The sequence below is a fragment of the Schistocerca americana genome, chromosome 4, assembly GCF_021461395.2.
Source record: "Schistocerca americana isolate TAMUIC-IGC-003095 chromosome 4, iqSchAmer2.1, whole genome shotgun sequence".
Lineage (NCBI taxonomy): Eukaryota > Metazoa > Arthropoda > Insecta > Orthoptera > Acrididae > Schistocerca > Schistocerca americana.
In genome coordinates, this window is record NC_060122.1 from 498,071,101 (window position 1) to 498,095,004 (window position 23,904).

Below are 23,904 nucleotides of genomic sequence, written 5' to 3' on the forward strand. Positions count from 1 at the left end.
AACTAACGCAGTCTGGTGGGCATTCTGCCTGTCACAGAGCTCTAGTCACTGCACTACCTGCCGGTAGTGTGCACGAGCACAGACTTATATTGACATCCGATCGTATCTTCTGGTTGCTTCACTTGTATTGTTAGGTAGTACAAGTGATGCCATTCATACGAGGTCATGGAGGAAGTGTTTTTGCAGCCACATTGGCGTACATGACTTCGGGCATGTTCACGGCGTGGAACGCGCCGGTGATGCCGCGGCTGCAGCAGAACACGTCGCACATCGTGCTGACGGCGGACGAGGCGTCGTGGGTGAGCTCGGTGGGGCCGCTCGTGGCGGTGGTGCCCAACTTCTTCACCGGCCCGCTCGTGGGGGCCGTGGGCAGCAGGAAGCTTCTGCTGGCGTCCGCGGTGCCCTTCTTCGTGGCATCACTCTGGCAGCGCTTCGCCACATCCTTCGGTGAGCTGCTCGCCACCATCGTCATCTCGGGCTTCGGCATCGGCATTGTCATCCCAGTGAGTACCTGGCGAAGCAGGCTAGTTGTCTGGCGCGTAACTGTTTTCACGGGTCTGGTCTACAAGTGATACGCCATGTTCATAACTCCTTCTACAGTGTGCAACCAGATTCCCGTTACAGACGCTGAGGTCTTGTACTGGGGACCAAGAAGGTTAAGTTTAGCGTGGGAACTCATGTCCATGAATGCATAGTTTTCCCGCTTACGCAAAATACCACAACACACTCCCACATTTTCGGTGACACTGACTAGCTTATTATGTACGTCACTCATCGATCCCCCGATGTCTCAAGTCCACTACAGATTTTGTTTACATGTCATTCAGTTGAGTTTGTGTTCTGCCCCGAGAGGTTTATACCTGCTGTTTTTCTTGTGGCCTTTTTTCATACTGTACTGCTGTACAGTAGTGAACACTCACTGTAGTACAAAATAGAAGCTGTAGGTACACTTCAGTTTTAGTGTGCTACTGTTAAACACGGTGAACTACACGTTTCCGCAACACGCGGTCATGATGTTACTGTACACCGAAGCTGGGTTTCGTGGGAGGGCTGCTCGACAGTTGTATGCGAAACATTTTCTAGACGTTCGCACTCCCTCTTTGCTATGGCGTAAGAGCGGCCCTCAGCGGTGGATACATTCACCACCATGAGGGCCGACTGTGGCGTTTCACGGCGGCGCCGCGCATCCGAGCTTGAAGTGGCTGAACGCCATGCGGTGGAAGAGGACGCGACGATGAATACAAGAAACATAGCAGATATATTAAATATGGATCGACAAACTGTCTACTGTGTTCTGCATGAGCAGCAGCTACACCCATACCACCCCCCGAATGCATGCAATGCGGCCACAGGATTTTGAGTCCACTTCTTACAGGTGGTTCCTGCACCGTTCTATGGACGAGCCCGATTAACCTTAGCAGATCCTTTCACGAATGAAGCCAACTTCACCATAGAAAGCATTCGTTCTCACAACAGTGACGTGTGGGCTGATGAACCCTGCATGCTGTGCACCCACAGGTGTTTCAAGAGCGATATAGTCTGAAGATTTGGGCAGGGTTCGTGGATGAACGTGTGATTGGGCCATACCTTCTTCCACTATATCTCACGAGTGCCGCGTACTTGCGATTCCTTGACGGCGTATTAGATGGTCTTTTTGAAGATGTGCCAATGCACGAGCGACAAAATATGATGGCGCAGCACCTCAATTTTCACGTGTGATATGAGATCATCTGGCCCAACGATTTGAGCACGAGTGGGTAGATTGTGGTGGCCCTATTGTTGGCCTACGCATTCTCGCGAACTGAGCCCTCTAGATTTGAAATCCTTTATTTAATAGATCCCCGTGATATCCGAGGAAGTGCTACTGGCGCGGACTGTGGCTGTGGCTGATGCTGGAGGTTTAGAGATTGGTGATCGTGTGTACCGGAACGTGGTACGGAAGCACCGTATCTGTGTTGGCGACGGTGGTCGTTACTTAGAGCCCACTTGTAAATGGACCTACACGACAAGCAGCCATAGTCAGACAGCAGTGTGCGTTGAGCTATATAGCGTGTAGCAGTAAAACGATTCCCGGACAAGAGCGTATGCTAAACTTACCGGTACACGTCTTTGTCCCCACTACAAGACTTCATCTGTAAAGAGAATTTAGTTACCCCTACATTTTGTTTTTTTGTTCTTGAAATTCAAGCATCCAGAAGATTCTCACGTCGACAAATGTTATGTGTTTATTTGTACTTACCTTCTGGTCGTTGATTTCTCCGAGACGGCAGCTCCATGGCTTCATATAGTGTATCAGGTTTGTATATTAACGTTCAGTGTTAGTACCATACTGTTCAATAAAATCGAGTAATCGGAATCACACTGTTAGAAACACTCTCCAGGATTGTCCACAGCTGCCATCTTCAACTAAGATGGTTTCTTGTATTGTGGTGACATGTGACGTCATTCCTAAGACGGTCAAGTCCTGTGGAAAAATGACAAATTGTGTTACGTATTAAATGAATACTTTCACAGTTTTCAATAATGCTGAAAGCCCGTTTTCACTACGATTCAGAGGACCAAAGTAGTACTGGGGGAACATTACAGATTATCTGTTATGTTTGACTGAACTGAGTCAACATGGGTGTAGAAAGACTAAAGACATGCAGGACGAAAATCTCTCAAAATATTAAAAATCAAAATCAAACAGAACGTGTTTCACGTGTACATCAAAAGGCTGAATTTTGATCATATCGGTAGATTAAAAATTTGGGTTTCTTCCCAGGGCAAAATATTCGTACCTCGTTAGTTATCGGTGCATTTGTATCGATGTTTTAACTGTGTAATATTAACTGCCATAGTTTTGGTACAACGTCATTATGTAAAAAAAAAAAAAAAGAAACTGTACTTGAGAACTAATGTTTCGGCCACAGTTACAGCTGCCTTCTTCTGCCTTTGCACCAATGGATTTGAGTGGTCATCTTCTGCGTATACAGCAGACCAAGGCCACAACCGCGGCCGAAACGTTGGTTTTTTTCAGTGCAGTTTTCTTACATTATGGCGCGGTACCATATTCAGAAAACTTTGGTTCAAGTAACTCTGGCGGCGGAAGCCTACGCAGTTGTACAGGGTGAACAAAAATTCGAGCACTCGGACTTCGCAGCGTGATTTCTCACATATTAGCAATGTAAAATTGTCTCTCACAAAATTTCGTCCTGCGCATATTTCCGGCAGTAAATGGACGTTAAAGATTGGCAGTCTGGCAACACTGTAATCACATGTACCGTAGTAATCCCTGTCAGCAAATGGCAGTGGTGCTGTGCAGTTGGTGCAGTTGATAGTGTTTTGTTTTAGCATGCAGCAGGTGGAGGGTTCGATTCTGTTTCGAGGCGTATTTGTTTTTATATGCTAAATGTAGTTTGCATGATACGGAATCTGGCGTCTTAATCGTCATACATCGATTACAGTGGGTCTTCTACAAAACATTTACACTTACTAACTACGAACACAGAAATGGAAGTACAGTCGTTTTCAATGTTCAGCTTTAAAAGAAGCCTTTTGCATATCGTGGACGCGAACTGTTTCACACCACTGCATCTACTAGACTCCAAACCTGTTCTCTGTATATTCTCCTCAATGGTCACATCGATTAATACCAACTATTAGTCTTGTCACTTTCAGGTCCATTATATTTCATTAGGGCCTTACACATTCGTAAGCATGTCGTACTTTCTTTTTGTGTTATTTTGAAACAGTGTGACACACGAATGGCGTACACAAACGACGAATATGTGGATATGCTTCTGGTCCTTGGTGCATCTGATAACCGAGCTCGTGAATGTGCTGCTAGATATCCTGGTCGACGTCATCCACATAAAAATGTGATTCCTCGCCTGCAGCTTCACCTTCGGGAGACAGGTTCTCTCCTTCCACCACCGCGTGACAAAGGTCGTCCACCGAGCTCGCCGTACTCCAGCTACTGTGTGAGTCATTGCGGAGGTCATACACCAAGAACGCCAGCGAAGTACACGTAGGGTAGCAATGCAGCTGCGTGTCTCGCAACGTACTGTCGTTCACGTCTGCACATGCATTGGCTGCACCCCTATCGTTATTCCTTAACACAACACCTACATCCTTCAGACTGCCTTCTGCGGATGCAATTCTGTGAATGGTTCTAACAACAACAGGAAGCCAACGACGACTTTATAAACACTGGAATATGGTCGGATGAAGCAACGTTCACTCATGAGGGCGTGTTCAATATGCACAGTGCCCCCATTGGCGTGACGCTAACCCGCACGTCGCACGCGAGCGTGGATATCAAGTTCGCTATGGCATCAGTGTCTGGCCTGGAATGTTGGGAGACAGGAGTTTGGGTACCTACTTATTGACTGACCGGATGACTGCACGAAGATATCATACATTCGTCTCAAACTATTTGCCTGACGCCTTGAAGATGTCCCACCTCATACTCCAACATGATGGTGCACCTCCACGCTTTGGAATTAATGTGCGACGGTGTTTAGACAGAACATATCCAGGAAAATGGCACTGACGAAGAGATCCATTTGTATGGCCTCGGTGTTCACCTGACCTAAATCCCCTGGATTTAATCCTGTAGGGACAGGAGAACGTGTGTTCTACTACGCCGACACATGTGGAAGAATTGATAGCGCCTGTTTATGCTGCTCTTGTATTTATGGATGCTGCCATGTTGCGAAGAGTCCAGAGCTGTACGATCCAGCGGGTCGCGCAATGTCTGGAAGTGCTCGTGGGTCGCTTTGAACTTCTGCTCTGAGGACAACATATTCGTCTCTATACATCATGTGGTCACTACTATGGAAATTGTTATTGTCACTGGTTGCTAATGTGTTACTTCTGGACGTACTGCATATAGTTTAAATAACTAGAGGATGTTGAGTTATTTAACAGTGCAATCATCTTTATCACCTCGAAATTGATATTGTGTAGTAGTTATTCTATCCTATAGCAGGTCACTTGTTTCAACTCTTTGTTTCTCACCATGTATTTGTTATGTTCACCTCTAAAAATCGCTATTATGTAAATGACGGATACGTATGGCTTAAAATAAGTGTATACAACAGTATTATATGGCAGAATAAAACTGACAAATAAAAACAAATAAGCCTCGACCCAGAATCGAACACCTTACCTCCTGCATGGTAACCCAAAACGCTATCCAATGCACCAACTGAACAGCATTGCTGTTTTATTCTGACAGAGATAGTTATCGAACGTGGGATTACAGTGTTGCCAGATTGCCAGTGTTTAACGTCCATTTACTGCCGGAAATACGCACAGGACGAAATTTGGGGAGAGATATTTTTGTGTATTTGTGAGGTATCATGCTGTGAAGTCCGAGCGCGCGAATTTTTTTTCACCCTGTGTAAGTAGTATTAATTATAACCTGGTCGTTTGTATGTAACATATTACATGTATCGAGGTATTTCCATCTTGTATATGACTGCGATACTTCAGAATATTAAAAAAAAAAAAAATTTAGTTAAAAGAAAGTTTGAGACTTAATAAATGTTTGTATAAAACACTCTAAGACAAAAATAACGTCGTGCTACGAAGGGATTATCCGAATGAAACGGAAATCAGTAGAAGTGATGTACACTTACAGAATAACAAATGATGATTTAATTTATGAAAAATTGGAGGGATTCATTCAAGAGAAAGAGCTTCACAAATTGAGCAAGTCAATAATACGTTGGTCCATCTCTGGCCCTTTGGAAGCAGTTATTCGGCTTGGCATTGGATTATGTCATATTGGGAGTATAGTACCAAATTCTGTCCAGCTGGCGAATTACATCGTTAAAATCGCGAGTTGGTTGGGAGGTCCTGCGCATAATGCTCCAGACTCGATTGGGGAGAGATTCGACAAGTATGCTGGCCATGGTAGGTAGGGTTTTGAAAACACGAAGACAACCATTATAAATTCTCGCCTTATTCGGGCGGGCATTATCTAGCGCTAATGTAAGTCCAGGATGGCTTGCCATGAAGAGCAACAAACGGGGACTAGAATATCGTCGACGTACCACTGTGTTGTAGGGATGCTACAGATGATAACCAAAGCGATGGTGTTGCGAAACGACATGGCACCTCAAACCATAAATCCTTGTTGTGGGGCAACATAGTCAGGATGGTATCCCCCCACTGTCCAGAGCATCCCCAGACACGTCTTGGATGCTCATCGGGGCTCAGTTCGAAGCGGGTCCCATCACAGAAGACAATTCTACTCCTGTCAATGAGAATCCAGGTCGAAGAAACGAGTGGAGCAGAAATTAGGGGACTTACCCTTCTCTTCCAAACCATAACTTCTAACAGGTATGCCAGAAATATACTACATCCTTATTCAGAGAATTAACACAAACGAAAATATCCGCGGTCACTTCATGCTGGAAACTATGGGAGCAGGGCCCATCAATGTGTCTGTAACTGTATTACTAGGTGATTTGAGTATGCGATATAGAATTTTTAACAGTTGTACGTAATAGGAACATTCCATAGCACACGGAAAAAGTTTCTTCACGAACTCTTTTTGTTTACGTATCTTTTACCCGGAATAGTTATAAGGCCCCGCACTGTTAAAAGTTCATACAGTTACTCAGACGGGTTACCATTTTGGAGCCACATACCGCACCGAGACGATAAGCTTAATGTGACTAATTCAGTATTTTAAAGCTATTTAGAGATTACTTGACGACTTAACCTTGTGCATCGGAATAAGTGCTATTTTGCATTTTACATAAAAGGAACTTCGTTATCGTCTAAAGGCTTCAACACTCTAACTATTGATCTCTACTATTGTTCCCTTCGTAAGTCACATTCAGTACTTGTGATACTCAAAACTTGCGGTCGATTTAGAGTTTTAGAGGAACTTAATTACCTTACCCTCAGAAAGGAGTATGTGGAAAGCCACTGTCTTTCCATCTCTCTGTCAGTACAACAGCTGAGATATGGCAAATACAATTATCTAACCGCAGATCACAATCTCACCAGATTTACATTTCTTTCGGGTGTTTAATGTAAACGATATTTGTCCAGAAACTGTTTCCAGCTTGTTCAGCTGCTGCGAGAAGACAGTCACATGTTGAATCAATATAGCTTGAAATTAAACTGTCTGAACTCAAGAACGCAATTCTGCTACGCAGGGAGTTATGCGATTCGCATCGCATGGTAGCAGAACTTGCATTCGAATCGCTTTATTACAACCGATGCGCGAGGTGCCTACGTGCTTAGACTACCGTCTCAGTTGTAGGACGAATACATTTCACCATCAGAAATCCAACTGGTCAGTACCGTGAGATACCAGTTTACCTTCTAATTGCGTTATAGAAGGCACTAACCATGGCAGGAAGAACTTCTGAAAAAAACTGGAACATTTAAATATTATGATGCGTATGTAAGTCATCACTTGTGACGTTACAGCAGTGGTCGCTGTTGTAGTTGGCGTGCGGATTTCGTGGCCGACGCAAACTAGCAGACCGTTATTTGCTTTATACTGCTCAAACACAATCGACTCCCACCTAAGCTCTCAGGTCAGAAGTATCTAGACACCGTTAGTAATGCGGAACTGACCACTAGATGTTAAGAGAGGAAAATCTACCATTAGGAAATGGGGCAGGGAGTATTTTGTTGTATTCGTAAGTATAGGAGCAGTAAGAATGGAATAAGTCACTCAGACGAGCTTAGTGACTTCGAACATGCTTTAGTCATTGGATGTCATCTGAGTAATAAATCCATCACCGACATTTGAACCCTTCTAAGGTTGTGTAAGTCAACTGTTGGTGATGTGATTGTGAAATGGGAGCACGAAGGAACTACCAAAGCTAAACGAAGGCTAAGCAGACCTCACTTACCGATGGACAGGCACGGTCGAGGATTGCCAGGGCGGTCATTAGAAACCGCATGAAAAACAGAAAGTCGCCAGGTCCAGAATTAATTTTTATAGAACTGGTTAAAGCAGCATCGTCAAAACTCTTTGAGATATTGGTAGTGATTTTTGACAAATTCCTTAGAGGTGACGAACCCCAAAAGTGTGGAAAAAGGCAACATCAATATTTAAGAAGGGCAACAGGAGACATTATGCAAACTATCGTGATATTAATGTGATGTCACCATGGCGAGAGTCTATGGCCGTATCTTAAAAACAGAGGATAGAAGAAGAAATAACTGAATCTGAAGAACAAAATGGATTCAGATCTGGTCGCTCCTGTTCTGATGGAGTATTTACCCTCAAAAACCTAGTGGAAAAGGACAGCAAGGGATGTGACGACCCACCTTATCTTGTAGACCTCCAGAAAGCTTACGAAACAGTTCCACAGAACAAACTAGGGACAAGTCTAATTTATAATGGCGTGTTACCGAGCTATGTGGAAGCTGTCAGACTCCCCTACCAAGGTTGTACGGCAATGGTGAAAGTGAGACATCAACTACATCAAGAGTTTGAGGTGACAAATGGACTACGCCAGGGATGCACACTCGCTCCTACACTCTTTAAGATCTACCTAGAAGAGGCACTAAAGCCGGCCGAGCGGATCTAGGCGCTTCAGTCCGGAACCGCGCTGCTGCTACGGTCACAGGTTCGAATCCTGCCTCGGGCATAGACGTGTGTGATGTCCTTGGGTTAGTTAGGTTTAAGAAGTTCTGTCTAGGGGACTGATGACCTCAGATGTTAAGTCCCATAGTGTTTAGAATCATTTGAATCATTTTACAGGGACTAAAATCCTGGAAAAGGAAATGAGAAGGAATGGTTAACCCCATAGACGATGAGATCTTATTCACTTTATTTTTTGCTGACGATCATGTTTTAGTAGCTTGAGATGAGGAAGATGCAAATTACATGCTCCGCAAATTAAAAGAAGATATGAAAAATGGGGTCTTGTCATAAACGTATCTAAAACAGAATATCTGAAAGTGGGATAGAATGCTGTTAACGACTTACAACACGGTGCTGATACTGTTAAAGAGTGTCATAATTTTAAGTATCTGGGAGTGGCACTGTCGTCCAATGGTAGAAGTATGAATGATATAAACAATAAAATTGGCCAGGGCAAGGGAGCCATAAAACAACTAAATGGTATTCTCTGGAACAAAAAGATAAACCACAGAACAAAACATACCATCTACCACATAATTACTGAAAGTATCACAAAATATGGTGCAGAGTTGTGGGAACTAACTCAGAAACAGAAGAATCGCCTGCTGGCTGTCGAGATGAATTTCTGGAGTCGGACTTTTATATATTCCAGGCTTGATCGTGTTAGAAATGATAGGATCAGAGAGGTTATGAATGTCGAAAGCACAATCCTAGACTACATGGGAAGGAAGTGCCTACTTTGGTATGGTCACTTACAGCGTGTGCCAGACCCAAGATAGCCAAAACGTGTATGGCAATGAACTCCACACCTGCGAGATGCTGGAAAGACGACGTCAATGAAGCAATGGCGGCGGAGATCTTAATGAAGGAGGCTGGAATGACCGTGAACGATGGAGATTGGGATGCGAGAGGCAGCCGTAGAAACCTCGCTCATTCATACAAATCAGCAGATTGACTTCTCGTGAGTTCCAAAGCTCTATCAGCGGTCCAGCTAGCACGACGACCGTGCGTAGGGAGTAAAAAACAATGGGGCTCAATAGTCGAGCAGCTCCTCTGGAGCTACACATTTCTGTAATCAGCACTAAGTGAAGCTGTAGGTGGTGTAAAGAGCGACGTCACTGGACAGTGGTTGACTAGAAACGAGTAATTTGGAATGATGAATCACGCTGCACTTCGTGATAGTCCAAAAAATGTTGTGTGTGTGTGTGTGAATTTCTAAGGGACCAAACTGCTTAGGTCATCGGTCCCTAGACTTTCACACTACTTAAACTAACTTATGCTAAGAACAACACACACATCCATGCCCGAGGGAGGAATCGAACCTCCGGCGGGAGGGACCGCGCAGTCCGTGACAAGGCGTGTGGCAGTCCGCTGGAAGGGTTTGGATTTGGCGAATGCTTGGAGAACGTTACCTGTCAAAATGTGTGATGCGAGCAATGAACTACAGAAGAAATGGTGTTACTGTATTGTGGATGTATTTCGTCGTTGGGTGTGGTCGGCGAGCTTTGCTTAAGAAAACACTAAATGCGGAGTGTTAAGGACGCTTTTGGTAGCAGTGTGTACTACGTACAGTAGAGGAACAGTTCGGAGACGATGGTTCATTGTATCAGAATGACAATGTATCCTCTCATAATGCAGCATCTGGAGGCAATGGTTTGTGGACAGTAACGTAGCTCAAATAGACTGGCGTTCCAGAGTCTTGATCTCAACCTAATGGAGCGTCTCTGTGATGAGTTAGAACGTCGATTTCGGTCCAGACCCCAGCGTCCGCCATCACTGCCTTTTCTGGTTTCGGCTGTTGCGGAAGAATGGGCTGCCATTCCTCCAGAGATTCTCAGATACCTCACTGAAAGTGTCCACAACATAGTTCAAGCCACCATAAAGGCGAAGGGTGGACGCAACTCGTATTAATGTCTACTAATGAAGTCTGGATATTTTTGATCACAAAGTGTATTCCAGGGGTGTCCAACCCGCGACCGGCGGGCCACGTGCACCCCAAAGCAAGTATCAATGCCGCCCAAGAAGTGAGCGTCCGTCCCATGGTCCTTAAAAATTCGAATACTCGTCTTCTTCGCATGTGGTGCAGGTAAGCTAAAAGACTGGACACCACTGATACATACCGTCAACGCTGTACCCTACTGTGCAGCGGATTCATCCGCTGTATTGCATATACCTTGAGAAACGATCTCAGCAGGTACTAATAACGCGCGTTGGTGCTGCAAGATTTTAAACCCGAAATAAACGAAGATAGATCAAGAGCACGTTATTGGTTTTTACTAAAGGCTATCGACAAGTCTACACAATATTTTCTTAGTTAACTTTGTTGTAGAACTGTTCCTGTGTTAATCTAATACAATATAATTTACCTTACAGTGTCTAGGCAACGAATTGTTAATTAAATGGGAAAAGCAACGCAAATGGACCTCTTAGCCATGTTGTGAAATATCAGTGACAGACCGATACTGTTCTGAAAGCCTGCATCTACTGGCCACCTACAGGCCACGTGATCGGTCTCGTCTGCTGTGCAAATTGCACAACGAATGTTTTTGCCACTCAGTTAGGGACTCATACCTCCTTCCACGTGACTCTTGTTTTTAACGCAAATTATAATATCTGAGACTTGGATAAAATTAATCGCTTCAAGTCACTTGTCGTGTTTGGATGGCGCATTTGGTAGATCACTTGCCGCGAAAGGCAAAGGTCCCAAGATTGTCTACCTCCAGCACGTAGTTTTAATGCACCAGGGATTTTGAGATCATCGCACACTGCATTGCAGACTGAAAATTCATTCTGGAAACAAATCTCACGAACTGTGGCTAGGCCATATCTAGTAAGGTATGCAGGAAAACTGCTGTGGTGTTTGGAAGACACAAGTACAGCTCTGAGTGCGGGTCGTGAGTCATGCTTGGACAGCTCGCTTGGTAAAGCAGTTGCCCGCATAAAGCACAGGTCCCAGGTTCGAGTCCCTCTCCGGTACACAGTTTTGATCTGCCAGAAAGTTTATTTGACGTTGGCTTGGTGGGAGACCCACTCTGTTTGAATTTAGGGAACAATTTCTTAAAATAAATAGTACATACCAGCTCCTTGCTCCAGCATTGACGGCCCAGTCAGTACTGATTGGTTGCTGTGTCATCTTTTGCCATTGGCATCATTCGAGTGTGGTATGAAGAGGGATGTGATCGGTACATCTCTCTCCCAGCCAGTGTCAGCTTCCCAGAAGTTGGTGCCGCTGCTTCTCATTCAAGCAGCTCCTCAGTTGGCATCATCACGGTGAGTGGACACAGTTCCAATCCACTCACCGAGAAAATTTCTCAGTTAGTGTTGGGAACTGAACCCAGTTCTCCAAGTGCCGGCAGACTCACGGATCACTCAGCTACTGAGGTGAAGAATAAATAGGAAACAAATAATCTAAATACATGATTGTTGCTTCTCGACTCAGTTTTTGGTGGCTCTAATGTTTTTAGGCATTCAAGGCTGGGCACACCTTTGGCTCCCACCACATGGTGCTCAATGGTTGTGCCTGACGCCAGCGTATGGATGGTCTCCCACCGGTAGCATTCCACTAGACCACGTACAAAGAGCTACTCTGGCTCTTCCAATCGTTTGCTGCTTGTTCATGCATAACCCTACGTTCCACTTTTCCTCCAGCATTGACATCATTTTTGAACGTAACCGCAATAACTAATATTGAACTTGTGTCTATTTAGGTAAGCCGCTCCATCAGACACTACGGTTTTCCTGAAAGAATTTGCGACTTTTGACATTTAGCTTCCAGGAGGATAGATAGCACTTGACTCCAATATCACCAATGCAGGACCAGCTTCTCCTCGCGCTACCAGCAGATTGAAGTTGTTCACTCCGCTGCGATCCACCAGTATACAATACCAGTAGCTGTCAAGTACCAGTGAGTCAAGTTTGGAGTGTTAGATCCACACAGGTAACAACGCTCTCCTCCGCTGGCTTTGCCCAGAACTATCAGAAGCCAGATAAGTTATTTTAACTGTACTGTATTACAAACAGATGAAACGGAAAACTTTAAAACTCTGTGTGCTACATGTTGGCAGGTGAGCCCGCAGTATCTGGTGGAGATTGCAGAGGATCGCATACGTGGACTCATGGTCTCCAGTTGTATGGTCATGATGGGTATCGGCGGCATCCTGATGAGCAGCGTGGCACCCTACGTGGACTTCTTCACGCTGTGCGAAATCATGCTCGCATTCCCCGTGCTGTTCGTGGTGACCTTCTGGTGGATGCCCGAGAGCCCGTACTACCTGGTGTCGAAAGGCCGCACGGAGGAGGCGACGGAGGCGCTGATGCGGCTGCGCGGGAAGGACCATGCCAAGGATGTGGATGGCGAGCTGCAGCAGATCCTGCGCTCTGCAGAGCAGCGCGACCAAAAGGGCGGCAGCGGCATCGTAGAGGCATTCCAGGAGCTGCGGAAAACCTCTGAGGCGAGGAGGGCGCTGCTGGTGAGTAGCGCTCTGTACTGCTCCGTCTTTCCGCACCAGTTTGGTTACACAGTTAACTCACACAAATTTAAACGTACTTGATTCACGTGAATACTAAAGAGAACAAAAGAAATCGTGCAAGCAACTAAGTTGGAATCATCTCATACAGGGTGTCCCAGAAATGTTCCAACAAACTTCGAGGAGTTGAAGAGAAACAAATCGAGCAAAGGAACCCACGTTCAGAAACGCCATCCAATGACACTTCAGAGTGTCGAAGTTACTGGCGCCGGTACCTTGCCACTAGGTTATCCCCTCGTCAGCAAACGTGACATGGTGCACTGGCGGACCATAGGTGGAATGTCTCGCAGTAATGGTTATTAATCGGCGATCGTGACTAATTGCCACGATAGATAGTGGAGAAGATGGAGCTAGCTGCTGTGTAGAAACGCCTTGTCTCCTATGACTGCTGTGGTACCATTGCACCATCGATACGACACAGGGGGCTGTCGTCACTGGAGACTCCAAAGTTGGCAGCGCGGTTGCAGTGGGCTTCCACCAGTGGTGGTTACTGCAACGGGCGCCGGCCAACCCCGAGTGACGCCAGGGCCACGCCCCACCATGCGTCCAGGGCGTAAGACTCAACCGCATGTAGAGGCACCCTCTGCTGCGGCATTTACTAACTAGTTGGTCTTCTGGGCCCATCCAGCATAGTCCATGACTACACCAGGGGAACCGCTTAGCAGTACATTGACGTACATCGCCATTAAGTGTTTACCTCGCCTCAGAGAACAGCTTACGGCTAGAACAGTTAGCTTTGTGGAACTTTGACTACAGTCAGGCGCAATTGAACTGTTGCACAGAAACATACAATTGTGCATGTCCACACCATCAGTATGCCAAGGACTTCAGTGTATAAGCTGAGTATTCACAATATAGTTATTTTAAGGTGATGTATGTTTATTCATTCCACGTTTGAATTATGCTTCAGCTCTCATGCACATTCCTGAACAGAACTGTATTTTGTACACACATCGACCACTCGGACACATATCGTTTGGCGCCTACATAAGGTGTCATAGCAACTGTGATGCTATCTTGCTGCAGGGAGGGCCGGTTTGGATATGGGTTTCTATCTGTTTATTTCTCTCCTGGAACTCTCTAAAATCTCCAGTGTTTATACAGGAGAAAAATAAACTGCAGATGGAAACTCTTGTCTGAAACCGTCATCCACCAAGGCAACAGAGAATAGGAGATGTGGTCTGTCTATGAAGCAGCTAGCTCCATTTTCTCCACTGGCGATTGTGGGCAATCAGTCGTGATCACTGAATAACAAACAGCCTTGCGAGATGTTTCGCCTGCACTCCGTCAGTGGACAAAGCCATGTCTGCTGCTGAAGGGGTAGTCTAGTGGTAGGCGCCGGCGCCTATAATTTCAACGCTCTGTCGCGTCGTTGGATGACATTTCCCAACACTGGTTCCGACCATCGCTTTGTTCCTCAAGGCATACTCTACAACCCCTCTAAATTTGTCGCGACATTTCTGGGACACACAGTATAAATGTCAATCAAACGTCAGTCAAATGACAATGGAAAAATGTAAGTAAATTGTTTATTATTTCAAAACTAATAGCAATAACTGTTAAATATATTAATCCCACTGTGTGGCGAGATGGTCAATTCCTTCATGGAAAAAGTCTATGGTCGTCTGCAGAACCATAATTATACTAGATCTGCACCTATTCCTGCAAAACAAATCGACAACCATGAATGTCTTTTTTCAGGGCTCCACAAATAAGGAAATCGAATGGCGAGCGCGTGTAAGGGGTTCACAGAGAAACTTCTGCAACGCAGTGGAAACAGGCACTCTTGCACTGGGATAGTCATGAAGACATTTTTCTTTGACTGCAGCTGCCCGCTGCTTATTGACTTTCTGGACAAGACCCCACAATTAACGCAGAGCGGTACGTGGACACTTTGTAAAAACTGAAGCACGCCAACGAGTCAAAACGCCCAGGAATGTTGACGGAAGTCATAATTCTCTTGCAGGATAATGCCCGCCTGTATGTTGTCAAGGCTGTTTCGATTAGGCTCCAGATGTTTCACTGCGAATCTCACCCCATGCGATTCCCTTATTTTTGGAGTTTTGAAGAAAGACATACGCGGACGTAGATTTCCTTCGGACGAAAAGGTGCACACCTGGGTAGAACTGTGACTCTGTGGGCAACAGTAAGTATTTTCCCATTAAGCCATTGATCGCCTTTTCTCACAGTGGGGTAAATGTAGTAACAGTTATGGCGATTACTTTTAAAATAATAAACAATTTACTTCCTTTTTTCATCTGTCCCCTATTAATTTGACTGTACTTACACAAAATACTACGCTGAAGGTGAACCAAAGACTGCACTTTATTTGCAGAACAGAAGGTGCAACACATTTGCTAAAGAGACTGCGTGCACCACGCTTCTCCCTCCTGTTCTGGATTATTGCTGCGCAGTTTTGGCTGTTACCAGACGGGATAACTGGATGACCTAAAAACTTTGAAGAAAGGTAGCTGGTTTTGTACTAACGCAAAAAACGGAGAATGAGTCACTGACATAATAACGATTTTGGCTGGTCATCATTACAGCAAACGCATTTTTCGTTTTGGTAAGGTCTTTCCAGGAAATTTCAACCAACAAATGTCTCCTCAATATTATTAACTCCCACCTACAGAGGGAAAATGACCATCGTGATCAAATAAGAGAAACCAGAGCTTATACGGAAAGATACAGATGTTCATATTTGCCATGTGCTGTTTGATAGTGGAATGGTCGAGAAATAGACAGAAAGTAGTTTCTTACATGCTCTGTCAAAACTTATGTGCGAATTGTGGGCCGGCCGCGGTGGTCTAGCGGTTCTAGGCGCCCAGTCCGGAATCGCGCGACTGCTACGGTCGCAGGTTCGAATCCTGCCTCGGGCATGGATGTGTGTGATGTCCTTAGGTTAGTTAGGTTTAAGTAGTTCTAAGTTCTGGGGGACTGATGACCACAGATGTTAAGTCCCATAGTGCTCAGAGCCATTTGAACCATTTTGCAAATTGTGGGACAGTCAGGCTGTTATTTAGATGGAGCTAGCAAGAAATGCTTTGAAAAAATAGCGACGGCTCTTATCTCATATTGTTATACATGTTTATTTGAACCAAGACTGCACAATTACCTAACTTGACCACATTTTGTAGAAAGGTACAAATCCGCATTATACCTCAGTTTGCAAATAAGGTAAAGAGCAAATGAAAAATTCCTAAACAAATTCAGTACAATATTGACTGATTAATATGCCTGCTTGGATGGCCATTATCTGCAGAGTTTTTATACAAAAATTCTTATTTGTGTTCTTTATCTTAAGCGCACTGCGACAGCTTAGTCTCGCTCCCACTACACCAATTTTTTCGGCTGTTCGGAACCCTGACTTTTTTTTTTGATGAATATTGTTTTACTGAAATTCTCTTTACTTTCGTAAAATTTAGCATAAGTTACCTTCTCACAAAATTTACTTTGACAAAAGGTGTTTTGCATTCAGTGTATTCATTTGTTTCTTGTTCGTGTTAGCAGTACCTCCTGTTCTTTCTCTGATTCTCTCTCCGATGAATAACTCGGTTACATAACCAAATTTTGTATTGTTTCATTTCATACGGACACACAACAACAGTTTTACACACACACACACATGCACACACACACACACACACACAAACACACACACACACATATATATATATATATATATATATATATATATATATATATATATATATATATATATATACACTCCTGGAAATGGAAAAAAGAACACATTGACACCGGTGTGTCAGACCCACCATACTTGCTCCGGACACTGCGAGAGGGCTGTACAAGCAATGATCACACGCACGGCACAGCGGACACACCAGGAACCGCGGTGTTGGCCGTCGAATGGCGCTAGCTGCGCAGCATTTGTGCACCGCCGCCGTCAGTGTCAGCCAGTTTGCCGTGGCATACGGAGCTCCATCGCAGTCTTTAACACTGGTAGCATGCCGCGACAGCGTGGACGTGAACCGTATGTGCAGTTGACGGACTTTGAGCGAGGGCGTATAGTGGGCGTGCGGGAGGCCGGGTGGACGTACCGCCGAATTGCTCAACACGTGGGGCGTGAGGTCTCCACAGTACATCGATGTTGTCGCCAGTGGTCGGCGGAAGGTGCACGTGCCCGTCGACCTGGGACCAGACCGCAGCGACGCACGGATGCACGCCAAGACCGTAGGATCCTACGCAGTGCCGTAGGGGACCGCACCGCCAATTCCCAGCAAATTAGGGACACTGTTGCTCCTGGGGTATCCGCGAGGACCATTCGCAACCGTCTCCATGAAGCTGGGCTACGGTCCCGCACACCGTTAGGCCGTCTTCCGCTCACGCCCCAACATCGTGCAGCCCGCCTCCAGTGGTGTCGCGACAGGCGTGAATGGAGGGACGAATGGAGACGTGTCGTCTTCAGCGATGAGAGTCGCTTCTGCCTTGGTGCCAATGATGGTCGTATGCGTGTTTGGCGCCGTGCAGGTGAGCGCCACAATCAGGACTGCATACGACCGAGGCACACAGGGCCAACACCCGGCATCATGGTGTGGGGAGCGATCTCCTACACTGGCCGTACACCACTGGTGATCGTCGAGGGGACACTGAATAGTGCACGGTACATCCAAACCGTCATCGAACCCATCGTTCTACCATTCCTAGACCGGCAAGGGAACTTGCTGTTCCAACAGGACAATGCACGTCCGCATGTATCCCGTGCCACCCAACGTGCTCTAGAAGGTGTAAGTCAACTACCCTGGCCAGCAAGATCTCCGGATCTGTCCCCCATTGAGCATGTTTGGGACTGGATGAAGCGTCGTCTCACGCGGTCTGCACGTCCAGCACGAACGCTGGTCCAACTGAGGCGCCAGGTGGAAATGGCATGGCAAGCCGTTCCACAGGACTACATCCAGCATCTCTACGATCGTCTCCATGGGCGAATAGCAGCCTGCATTGCTGCGAAAGGTGGATATACACTGTACTAGTGCCGACATTGTGCATGCTCTGTTGCCTGTGTCTATGTGCCTGTGGTTCTGTCAGTGTGATCATGTGATGTATCTGACCCCAGGAATGTGTCAATAAAGTTTCCCCTTCCTGGGACAATGAATTCACGGTGTTCTTATTTCAATTTCCAGGAGTGTTTATATATATATATATATATATATATATATATATATATATATATATATGTGTGTGTGTGTATGGTGACTTCTTACCGTACTTGGTTCTAAGCATCCGTTGAACAGCTGTAGCACACATGTTTTTGTCGAACTCCAATACTCGGAAAGCTCGCTCCGCACCTGAACTCGCCATGTTTGCGACTAGCGCTATCACTAAATTACCAAACCAAGCGGTGGCGGTATACATGAAAAAAATCTTTCAGAATTTCTGTTCAAAATGACATATGTATGATATCTGTACAATGTTTGGTTCTTGTACAATAAATAATTGAAAGTGTTCCCGGACTTTATGTACCCCTATCTATCCATGTATCCAGTTTTGGGATGATAGGAGGCTAGGATCTGGGAATAGTAAGGCGCTGAGCTAAATAAAATAACTTTTAAAAACAATTATTTGTTTGTCGCGGAGTTCTATCTTACAAGTATCAAAACAAGTAGTTGGAAAACTTGTGATTACAAGAATCAGTAAACAGAAAACAAATCTTTAGATTCTGATAAATATACAAGAAATTAACAAAAATTTTTATCAACACATCCTGTAATAAACAGCAACAGATAACTAACACTTTAGGTGATATACACGTTTGGGGAGCAGATAGAAAAACCACAAATGCAAGATAATTTTTAAAGGAACAAATGGTCCCCGTCTGTTAACTCTACCTAACAGTACGTTAAAAATTTTATCAAAGCACATGAGCGAAACCATTAATGAGCAAAATTTGAAACAACAGCAAATCTTACCCGTCTGTAGAGTAGTCAGTGAAATCATTAATCCAAAGATTTTAAAAGGGAAAGTTCTGTACACGTCTCTGAAGCAGACAAGGTTGAATGCTTTCTAAAAGATATTAAAACAAACTGGTAATAGAAACAAACGTTTAAAAGGGAAACAAACTATACACACCTGGGAAGCAGACGGAGCGGGATACTAATAAAAATATTTTAAAGTACTTTTAGGATTGCAGGTGATTGCTCGATTCAGAACAGATTCTGAAACATACAGAATACAAATTAGATTTTTTGGCCACAAATACTACCGAGGAAATTGAGCGAAGCTGAATTTTAGATTAGTAACTACATGCACAAATAGTGCAAATTACAATTAAGTAAAATTCTGACTTGCTGTAAGTAGACAAATTTAAAAACTTGCAGATTGGGAAATGCGTTGCTGCCTGCTTTTGTGCGTACAGTATAGAACCAGTATGTGTTCTGAAGACATATACTCAAAACGCAAATCAGATAGCAAATGAAAGACCTCACAAGTCTCCCCAAAATATCACAGAAATAGAACACGGGCGTTAAACTAGAGTGTAAGTTTTTAGCTTCGGCAATACAAAACGTTTAAATTTCCAAGTGCACTCACAAGTAGTGCCATGCAAGAATTACAGTCAAATGAGTGTTAGGCTGAATGACGTTCAGGATGCCGATCCTCTTTTGATGACGTAGGTTGCCACGTCCACCAACCAAGGCAGCAGGGGACTCCCCAAACCGAACTGCAGACTGTGGCCTCGTCACATAGTAGACAGAGTAAGGTTACAACTCTTCAGTATGCGAAGGCACGGTCTGCGATGTAAGTACACGTCAGTCCATGTCACAATTCCAAGTACGGACGACCTGCAGCCTGAGCAGACCCACTAGCTTCAAGCTGTGCGAGCGCTTAAATTGTCGTCGCCTTGCTGCAAACGCACCACCACAGGGTCACCCGAGAAGCCGTAACTTAGCAACGCAGCCAAAGAGGTTAAACGAGCACCAGAATATCGGGGTGAGCGAAAGTTTCAATTTGTCTAACGACAAAACCGTCTGTTTTCCATGGGTGATAGGGGGGGGGGGAGGGTCGCTCAGTACTCGTGAACCATATCGATATGTGGTGGAACATCCTCTTGCTCGGATGCGGGCTTGGATCCGTCATGGCACACCATCAATGATATCGCTGGTCTAGATTGTCCAACTTTTCAATAGTGATTCTGCATAAGTATGCGGTTGTTCTCGATGTTCAAAAACAGCTCATTTCAATTGATTCCACACGGTACCGATTGGGTTTATGTTCGGTGAACAGGCAGGCCATTCCACTTTGATGATCATAGTATACTGAAGGAATGTGTTTACAAGAATGGCAAGATGAGGACACAAGTTGTTACCCATCAAGATGAAATTTCAGCCACACTGTTGGCGTTACGGTCCCACTATTTGATGCAGAGTCTCGTCCTCCTACCGTAGAGCAGTAACATGGCCATCAACAACCAGGAGAGGTGTACGGTGGCCCCACCTAATGCCACCCAGAACATCACTCCACGATTACCTTGTTGGACATATGGGACACAGATTTAGAGGCGTCTAATGTTACCGGGTGCACCCAAGAATGTTGCCTGCAATTATCAGGGAACAAACACATCCGAGTTTCGCCTGAAGACAACTCCCATCGCCAATTCTGGGACGTACATTCTGATTGATTTCTCGCCCTCCATGATGTTGTGGTGTTATACGTGGAGCCCGCCACGGTAGTTGGGAATGGAGGTTCCTATCATGCAGTCGTCTCTTAAGTGTTTTATGTGGAACATGTTGCCATGTAGGCTCTTCGAACGCCGATTTCGGTTCTAGAACAGTCAGCTTAGGGCTCCTTTGACTCAAAAGCCGTACATGTCGATTATACTGTGCAACTGTCGAAAATGGATGGCTTGTGCGGTCCAAGTCCTCAACATTACTTTTCAATTGCAACCGATTCCCTGTCCGCATCACATAACTTTGTCTCCGGCGCACATATCGAGCAACTTCCTTGGTTGAACACTTTCTTCCTGTAACTTGATGATGTGGATCCGATCACCAACAGCGATTGTCCTTCGTGGTATGGTGTTTGTTCGTTCTACTCTTCCGTAGGCGTCTGTAATGCGTCCCTACAGGTACTTTACTTGCACCTGAAATGCTACAATCCTTTCGAGTGCTGCATTCTGCCTCTAGGTAGCGCTCACAGTAACCGTGTGTATGTTTACAAACAACCTCAGATATGACCTTCCGACCGATGCAGGTAGAGTCACAATAGTAACACACCTGGACAGCATGTTGGGACGATATAACACTATTGTTGATGTGTATACCTGCGTCCTGGGGGAAATAAGGCCGACTTTTCTTCTAGCCCCTTTTAACGCAAGAAGTCAAATGTGAGAAACCGAGCCATCTGGAGTTTTACAGCAGGAAAATAGCATGCAGAAACTAAGTATCCTTAATTAGGGCATAGGTAGTCTGTTGCATCTATTTTAAGTTTCGCTTAGGACTGCAACGATTTTATTTCCAAAAGAACCATCCTATTCTACAAATGCATACCTTTTACTTGCACGCACGTACAACCTCGAAGTACTTTTTACAATTACGTCTTGCTTCAAAGTTTTCACTTACCTTTCGCAAATCTTGAGTGTGCTGTCTATTTCATAACCTGCAAATGTCTACACGGCATCAAAGCCGTCGCATACTTTTGCAACCATGTCTGTGGTTATTGCATTCAGTGCTATTGCTACGCGGCCTCGCACTTCACACGAGGTGTTGTAAGAGGAGGTACTTAGATAGAATATTTCACAAAACCTAACAAAAATAATCGTATACTGTGAGATTAAACGACCTTGAAGGCGATTCGATGCGATATCCACACGGCCGATCCATCATTCTGATAGCCGATTGTTACGAAATGCTCTTAACATGCAGCAGCCACAGCGGTGGTGCTCGGTCTCGTTTAAAAATGAAATTTTCGTCGAGTCCTCGCAACTGTGGAGAAAACTAGAACATATGTAGATAAGCGATTCATCACGGGTGAGCGTGTGGACTAGCTGCACAAGGGATAGGCCGTGGCGGCAACCATATCAGGCGACAACTTAACAATTTTTACTTTCGTCGAGGAAGCAGAATTTCACTTCAAATTTCTGTCGTCATTGATACAGAAGATCTTCTGAAATCGGATGAATATTTTTGAAACGTCCCGTAAGTCGATAGTTTAGGAACCACACTGCACGATTAATTACAGTTATTTAGCAGTAGGTGTAGTTCTACTGAATATGGTCTAGGTATTATTATAAGTCAGTGGCTCACGCACTAGAATGATGTTTCTCGTATTTAAGGGGTTCTAAGGGATCAAGGACTAAGAAATGAAAGAGGAAGCCACCTGGTAGAATTTTCCACACAGCATAACTTAATCATAGCTAACGCTTGGTTCAAGAACCATAAAAGAAGGTTGTATACATGGAAGAAGCCTGGAGATACTGGAAGGTCTCAGACAGATTATGCAATGCTAAGACAGAGATTCAGGAACCAGGTTTTAAATTGTTGGACATTTCCAGCGGCAGATGTGGACTCTGACCACAATCTATTGGTTATGAACTGTAGATTAAAACTGAAGAAACTGCAAAAAGATGGGAATTTGAGGAGATGGGACTAGGATAAACTGAAAGAACCAGAGGCTGTAGAGAGCTTCAGGGAGAGCATTGGGGAACGATTGACAAGAATGGGGGAAAGAGATACAGTAGAAGAAGAATGGGTAGCTTTGAGAGATGAAATAGTGAAGGTAGCACAGGACCAAGTAGGTAAAAAGACGAGGGCTAAAAGAAATCCTTGGGTAACGGAAGAGATATTGAATTTAATTGATGAAAGGAGAAACTATAAAAACGCAGTAAATGAAGCAGGCAAAAAGGAATACAAATGTCTCAAAAATGAGATCGATAGGAAGTGCAAAATGGCTAAGCAGGGATGGCTAGAGGACAAATGTAAGGATGTAGAGGCGCATATCAATATGAGTAAGATAGATACTGCCTACAGGAAAATTAAAAGGACCTTTGCAGGAAAGAGAACCACTTACATGAATATCAAGAGCTCAGATGGAAACCCAGTTCTAAGCAAAGAAGGTAGAGCAGAAAGGTGGAAGGAATATGTAGAGGGTCTATACAAGGGCGATGTTCTTGAGGACAATATTATAGAAGTGGAAGAGAGTGTAGATGATGATGAAATAGGAGATACGATACTGCGTGAAGAGTTTGACAGAGCACTGAAAGACCTATGTCGAAACAAGGCCCCGGGAGTAGACAACATTCCATTAGAACTACTGACAGCCTTGGGAGAGCCAGGCCTAACAAAACTTTACCATCTAGTGAGCAAGATGTATGAGACAGGCGAAATACCCCCAGACTTCAAGAAGAATATAATAATTCCAATCCCAAAGAAAGCAGGTGTTGACAGATGTGAAAATAACCGAAATATCAGTTTAATAAGCCACGACTGCAAAATACTAACACGAACTGTTTACAGACGAATGGAAAAACTGGTAGAAGCCGACGTCGGGGAAGATCAGTTTGGATTCTGAAGAAATGTTGGAACACGTGAGGCAGTAATGACCCTATGACTTATCTTAGAAAATAGATTAAGGAAAGGCAAACCTACGTTTCTAGTATTTGTAGACTTAGAGAAAGCTTTTGACAATGTTGACTGGAATACTCTCTTTCAAATTCTGAAGGTGGCAGGGGTAAAATACACGGAGCGAAAGGCTGTTTACAATTTGTACAGAAACCAGATGGCCGTTATAAGAGTCGAGGGGCATGAAAGGGAAGCAGTGGTT

The 23,904-nt window shown here is 44.7% G+C and overlaps 1 protein-coding gene across 1 annotated transcript in view; it reads left to right on the forward strand.

The window, feature by feature from the left end:
• Positions 1–200: 200 nt before the first annotated feature.
• LOC124613577 (facilitated trehalose transporter Tret1-like) overlaps positions 201–23,904 on the forward strand; it is a 51,885-nt gene continuing 28,181 nt past the window's right edge. Inside the window, exons 1-2 of the mRNA XM_047142292.1 lie at positions 201–503; positions 12,670–13,074. Of these exons, the coding sequence (XP_046998248.1) occupies positions 201–503; positions 12,670–13,074 (708 nt within the window). The remainder of the gene's footprint in view (positions 504–12,669; positions 13,075–23,904) is intronic.